Below are 6,000 nucleotides of genomic sequence, written 5' to 3' on the forward strand. Positions count from 1 at the left end.
CAAGTCGAAGTAGATGTCGTCCGTAAGCTGTGACTGGAGCTCTGTCTGCTGTGTCTCTCATACTAGCCTCCTCATCTAGAGAGAGAGAGAGAGAGAGAGAGAGAGAGATGCTTTTATCTTTCAATTGTGAATTCTCTGTGCGCTTTTAACATCGTATTGTTTCCTTCAGTCTACATTATTCTTCGAACGTATGACACCAGCTGTTCTTGAAACCATTATTCCAGCCCTGCAGGTATTTTAGTGTTATCAAGTTGCATTTAGTCTTCCTCCACCCCATAGTGGGCACTTTGATTTTGGGTTTTCTTTTGTTGGTTTGCAGAAACTTGAAAATGATTATATGCAGAAAACAGGCCAGCCTGCACCAGAGACAGTGAAAAGCAAGAAATGAGAGTTGATATTCTAAAGAGCAGACCGTTTAAAGCTTCTGAGATGAATGAGCAGTAAAGACTGCAGTTAAAGACAGTGAGCCATCGTCAATTTGAAGCGTTCTACTGGAAAAGAGTTTGCTAAAGCTAAGCTCTTTCTTGGAGGAGAGAACAACGTACATGTGATGTAGACGCTTTGAATCAATGTTCTCGTCTTGGGTGGTCAACAATCTCACCCTCTCATTTTGGCTTCCCTAACTATCAATTGCTCTTCTTCCACTCTCTTGGTGTGTGTGTGTGTGTGAGACATCCGAGGCGTACAATTTCCCATGACAATCATGATTGATAAGAAAGAAAATTTAGCAACAAAAACATTTGTAAATACGTGTAATGTTAAACATGATAAGTTGACATTGTCCTTGAGACGGTTTGTATCTCAAACATAAACTGGAAATGGAGTGCCCATGGGTTTTGATTTAAGGTTCTGATTATGGCATGTCGAGCATTTGACATCTCCTTCATTGCAGGAAGTACTTGTTTTGATGAGAAAGGTTGATTCATACTTCAGTGTTTAGATTTGCCAATAATATGATGATCTAATTGACACAAACTGCATTAACAATTAAGTGTACACCTTGTATACCAAACTAGCATAACTTTGTTATGATCCAGATTGTGTACAAGAAGTGCTCTTTATATAGGGCTCAAGAGCAACTTAGGGCTGTCAGAGGTGATGACACATCAGAGGAAAAGCCTCCTCTACAAAGAGGGGTCAACCTTACATCTGAGGGATGCTCTTTGACCCATAGTTACTCGAAACGGGAAATCAAAATGGGGAACGGTGACGGGCCTGGAATGCCATTCCCTGTTATGGATACGCCTCAAACACAGAATGGGGATTCAGGACGGGAAGTTGGAATGGGAACAAGGAACGAATACCTGAAAGTGCCAGTCACTGTAACTATGTTTTAAAAGCTTGGAGTGGTTGCAGCACCATCCATCACTGTGCCGCCCCGTCGTTCCAGCTCATTAGCCACTGGCTCTATTGGCTTTCTGGGGGCGTGCATTATCTAGGGGTTAGGAAGGGTGGAAGCCTGCTGGCTTCAGCTGATTGTATAATGGAGGGCGGACTTTCCCCTGCCCATTTGAGTATGGTCAGGGCAGTAAAACATCTCTGTGTATCAGCTAAAATGTTAACTAGGGAATTGTTGCTGTGATTGTGCACCTGAAGTCTGCTAATCAATTTATCTTAATATTTTGCATCACAACACATCCAAATCAAATTGCATTCCAGAGTCCAGACTGCATTTCAAGTTACAAGAGTTTCATAGAAAGCTAAAGAACAATCGCATCACATTGTTAGGGCCTTGAAGGGTAGGTTCGTTGCGTGGCTCTCTTTGTTGTTGTGAGGCTTGTGGTTGCTACGGTTGTCCTTTGAACTTGGACACTTATTTGCAAAATGAGAACAATGGTGAGACTTGGTGGACTCAATGCTCGTGCCACAATGGCCATTTCTTGTACGAGAAGATGAATATTGCTGTCCCCTGCATGAGTCTCTCGTGTTCTCCAGCCATGAGGTTTGCTGTAATAAGTGAGCTGCGCCACAAAAGAAGAGACAAACATTATAGCTGTGATGTAAGATCATGTCTTCAATATTAGGTTGGTGTAAAGGTAGAACATGCCATATAGAGGCTAAACAGATGGATTTTGTTTGGCATTTAGCTTCAAAACAATAAGATAAGATATATGCAATGTTTTGGTCCAGGTTGTAGAATGAGTGAGAGCAGGTCACATTTGGTCCATGTGCCCCTAGAACCCTAGCATGCATCTGAGGAAAGTAGTGGACCTACAGCAAAATTCATGAGAGGGATAACGTTTAGAGATTAAATGCCCCAACTGAGGGTCGAAATCAAGACCTTCACTTTACAGGGTTGATGCTCTACCACTGAGCTATGGAGGCAGATTCTATAGTTTAGATAAAGTTTGTGTATAATACAAAATTGTATTATGAAACAGGGAAAATTCTATCTAACCCTGTCTCTTCAGATGGGTGGCTTCCGTTGCTATATATAATGTGTTGATCATAATGACCTCAAACCTGACACTGCTTTGTACCTGCAAGCAACATGCATAAAACTTGAAAGCACAAGCTCCACCAACTGCAGTGACGGGATGCTGATCTAATTGAAGATTCATCTGCTTCATGATCACAATTTGACTTTGCCAACAGAAACACAATGTTGAAGGGCATGGGCACATTTTAAGCAACCCCAGGTTCATATTCTTAATGGTTGGGGGTCTGAATAATAGAATCAAATTCTCTTCCTACCTCCTATATGTCATGTTAGTATCTCTGTATCTGCAGCACCCATGGCAGCTCTAGGTCTCGAGGATCAAAATATGGGCCCCCATAATGACTGTCCATTAGAAAATATTCTTCCATCAACTTGGGAAAATGTTATGACTTGTATTTCTCGTGGAATTTTCAATACAAACGTTCAATGTGTATGTTTTTAAATGACTTATCAGGGGCAGACTTTTTCATTATGCAGCACTCTTAAAGCTTGTGTGCAATAAATAGGTTAAAGTTGCAATATCTACATGGTCAAAAAATGAGATCGGATGTCAGTTTTGACCTAATCTCGATATTGAGAGCACCCATTTACAAAAGCCACTTTTCTAGAAAAAGCTAGCTTGAACTCTTTTTTGTAGGTTTCACAAGCAGAATAATCAGCATGTCTCTGGATGAATTTATGCAAACACTAAAAGTTTGGGGTGAAACGTGTTATATGAGTACTAGAATTTCTTTAGGGGGGACTGTAACATTTGGCCCCAACATTGGTACATATTCCTTTTAAGGGGGGACTAAAACATTGCGACACATTTTGCAAAACTTTCTTTTTATGAAAAAAACAGACGTGATGTTGTTAGAGGTTTCCACCTGGACCGCCTATTGGGGACATGGGAAAATAATTTCCTTGTTAAGAGCCTTAAGCTTTGCTAGGGAGAGATTTTTTCCTACATATACCATGCTTGCAACATGGGATGGTGATCAGAGTCTTATTTATATTGCACCCTGGTCCTGGCATCATGTCTATACCTTCTTTTATCCCACTAAGCTATATTGATTCATGTTTCATTATTCTAACTTTTCTGAAATCTCGATGAGCTAGAGAAGGAGATCATAATTCAATCAGAGGATAAGGGGTGCTTCTGATACAGGCAAAACAAATTGCTAGTGCAGTCTTTCCTTCAACCTTGTTTAGCAGCAAAGACATCTCCGTAAACAACATCGATATGAAAGAGAAGACCTCGATCCTCACTAAGTCCTGCTGGAAACAATTTGATTGACTGACCATTCAATGGTGCCTTGTATTATTACTTACTTTACACCTCAACATGTTCATTGCAAATCCCTTGGAACTGGTGGAGTATTTACAAGAAGATTTTCAAAGGTAGTGACGCCGCAAAGACATTCAAATCCCCTCAATGCCGTCTAATAAGCACAGGTGGGTAATCAGTTATACACGCTGTCTAAAGATTCCCCCGCCGCCTTTTCTCTGAGCAGCCCTCTGATCTGACTGGACATCTTCCTTTCTCAAGGTATCATATTATGCCCTTTCAACCATTCTGTAAGTAACCCAACAACTGGGAGTGTGAAGTTACCATGTGTAGCAAAGCTGGCACACTCAAACCAAAATCGGCTTAACCATGTCAATAGTCAAATATGATACCCAAGATTCGAACCCACGGCTCACTGGAGACCTTCAACATTTGGCTAGGTATCTGCTAGGAAGCATGCATTATTTCCAATAGCTCTTCCCTACTAGCCCAACTTTTGTGTCCGCAATCACCTTTCTTTGCCATGCCCACTCGTCTGATTCAAATTTAAACTTTTTAAACCATGCCAAACCCCACCAAGTTAAGCTTGTGATTTCCAATTACCCCTAAAATCCATCATGCCTTATCTACCCTTATTCTCCCCTGATCGATGCAGGTGAGAATTGCTGTGATGCCTCCATCTTCTTTGTTTTTTCCCACTCGTGAACATCTGCACAGATGTTAGACATCAAAATAAACACTTGCCCATCATCCATCAATTTTGATCTCACTGCATGCTCAAAAGCCCTCTTGCAAAACTCTACATCTGCCAGCTTCTGACAAGCACCGAGCAAGCTATTCCATGTGACATAACTGGGGCCATTGGGAATCTGTTCCATCATCATCACTGCTTCATTGAGGCGACCTAAGCGCCCTAGAAGGTCAATCAAGCAATTATAGTGCCTGATAGTAGGAGTGATGCAGTAATCTCTTTGCATAGACTGAAAGTACATCTGACCCCTTGCCAAGAAGCCTTCATGAGAACAAATGCTGAGTAAATTAAGAAACGTGATGGCGTCTGGCTTTACACCCTCATCTCTCATTCGATCAAACAAACAGAAAACAAGTTCACTCTCTCCTTGGTGGACATATCCTGTAATCAATGCATTCCATGTCACAAGGCATTTAACTGGCACAATATCAAAGAGCTCCTGGGCAAGGACCATCATACCACATTTGGCATACATGTCAACGAGAGCAGTTACTAAAGGCAGCTCAGACATTGCAAGCTTGTGAATTTGGGCATGAATCTTTACTCCTACGTTTAGAGAATCTTTGTTGCTGCATGCATGAGTGACGTTCAAAAAGGTTACTCGGCTAGGTAGCATGCCTTGCTCTTGCATCTTCTCATAGACCTTGAGTGCTTTGTCCGTCTCCCCACGTTCCGCATAAGCCATGATTACGGCATTCCATAGCACCACATCAGGGGCCACCCCACTAAGTTGCATCTGTTCCAAGCACCTCCATGCTTTCTCGCCGAGGCCTTGCTCAGCGTACCCTGTGATCAACGCTGTCCAGCAAACAACGTCTTGATTTGGCAAACAGTCAAACACATATTGTGCCTCTTCAAGGAAACCGCAATTCGCATACATATCCACCAAAGAGCTCACAAGGAAAGGATCCCCTTCCAGCGCTTCCTTCGCAATGGAAGCATGAATCTTCCTGCCTCTTTTGATGCACTTGAGTCTTGCACAAGCTTGTAGCAGAGGCGCAAATGCATATCTGGAAGGATTTACAGACATCTCTTCCATAACCTCATACATGTTGAGGGCCCCCTGTGGCTCTCCACATTCGACAAGGCCATGAATAAGAGAAGTCCATGAATGCTCATTCAGATGAGAGAACCTGTTGAATATCTGTTGGGCTTGATGGATACTTCGACAATCCGAGAACATGGGAACAAGATAATTGCCAAGGGCTTTATGGTTTTCTAAACCACGCTCGCAAAGCAGAAAATGGGCACGCTTGGCGCACTGCAGGCTTCTGGATTTTCTGCATTTTTGAAGAAGGGAGGTGTAGTTTTCTATGGATGGCAGCTCAGGATGCCTCTCTACGAAAGCAATGGCGTCCTCTGTAGTCATCAGCTCCAACCCACTGCCATAGGTACCTCCCAGCGCCTCTGTCGTTGCGGGGAACATGCTGTGCACTTGTTATTATCTCCTCCTTCCTTTTGATCGCATTACACCCTCTGCAGCAGCCATGTACCGCGGATAAATCTTCACGGTCTCTTTTATATCGTTCCAAACATTGAAGT

General features: G+C 42.5%; 2 protein-coding genes across 2 annotated transcripts in view; one reads left to right on the forward strand and one right to left on the reverse strand.

Annotated features, from left to right (window-relative positions):
- The window catches only part of PDF1B (peptide deformylase 1B), a 117,004-nt gene extending 116,159 nt beyond the window's left edge, over positions 1–845 (forward strand). Inside the window, exons 5-6 of the mRNA XM_086513735.1 lie at positions 170–232; positions 320–845. Of these exons, the coding sequence (XP_086369861.1) occupies positions 170–232; positions 320–388 (132 nt within the window). The 3' untranslated portion in view covers positions 389–845. The remainder of the gene's footprint in view (positions 1–169; positions 233–319) is intronic.
- Positions 846–3,684: 2,839 nt separating this feature from the next.
- On the reverse strand, positions 3,685–6,000 carry LOC147464232 (pentatricopeptide repeat-containing protein CRR2, chloroplastic-like). Its single transcript, XM_086513739.1, has one exon. It carries the CDS (start codon positions 5,882–5,884, stop codon positions 4,340–4,342), a length of 1,545 nt encoding a protein of 514 aa, XP_086369865.1. The 5' UTR covers positions 5,885–6,000; the 3' UTR covers positions 3,685–4,339.

Source organism: Adiantum capillus-veneris, chromosome 1, assembly GCF_014529385.1.
Source record: "Adiantum capillus-veneris isolate H3 chromosome 1, ASM1452938v2, whole genome shotgun sequence".
NCBI classification, from domain to species: domain Eukaryota; kingdom Viridiplantae; phylum Streptophyta; class Polypodiopsida; order Polypodiales; family Pteridaceae; genus Adiantum; species Adiantum capillus-veneris.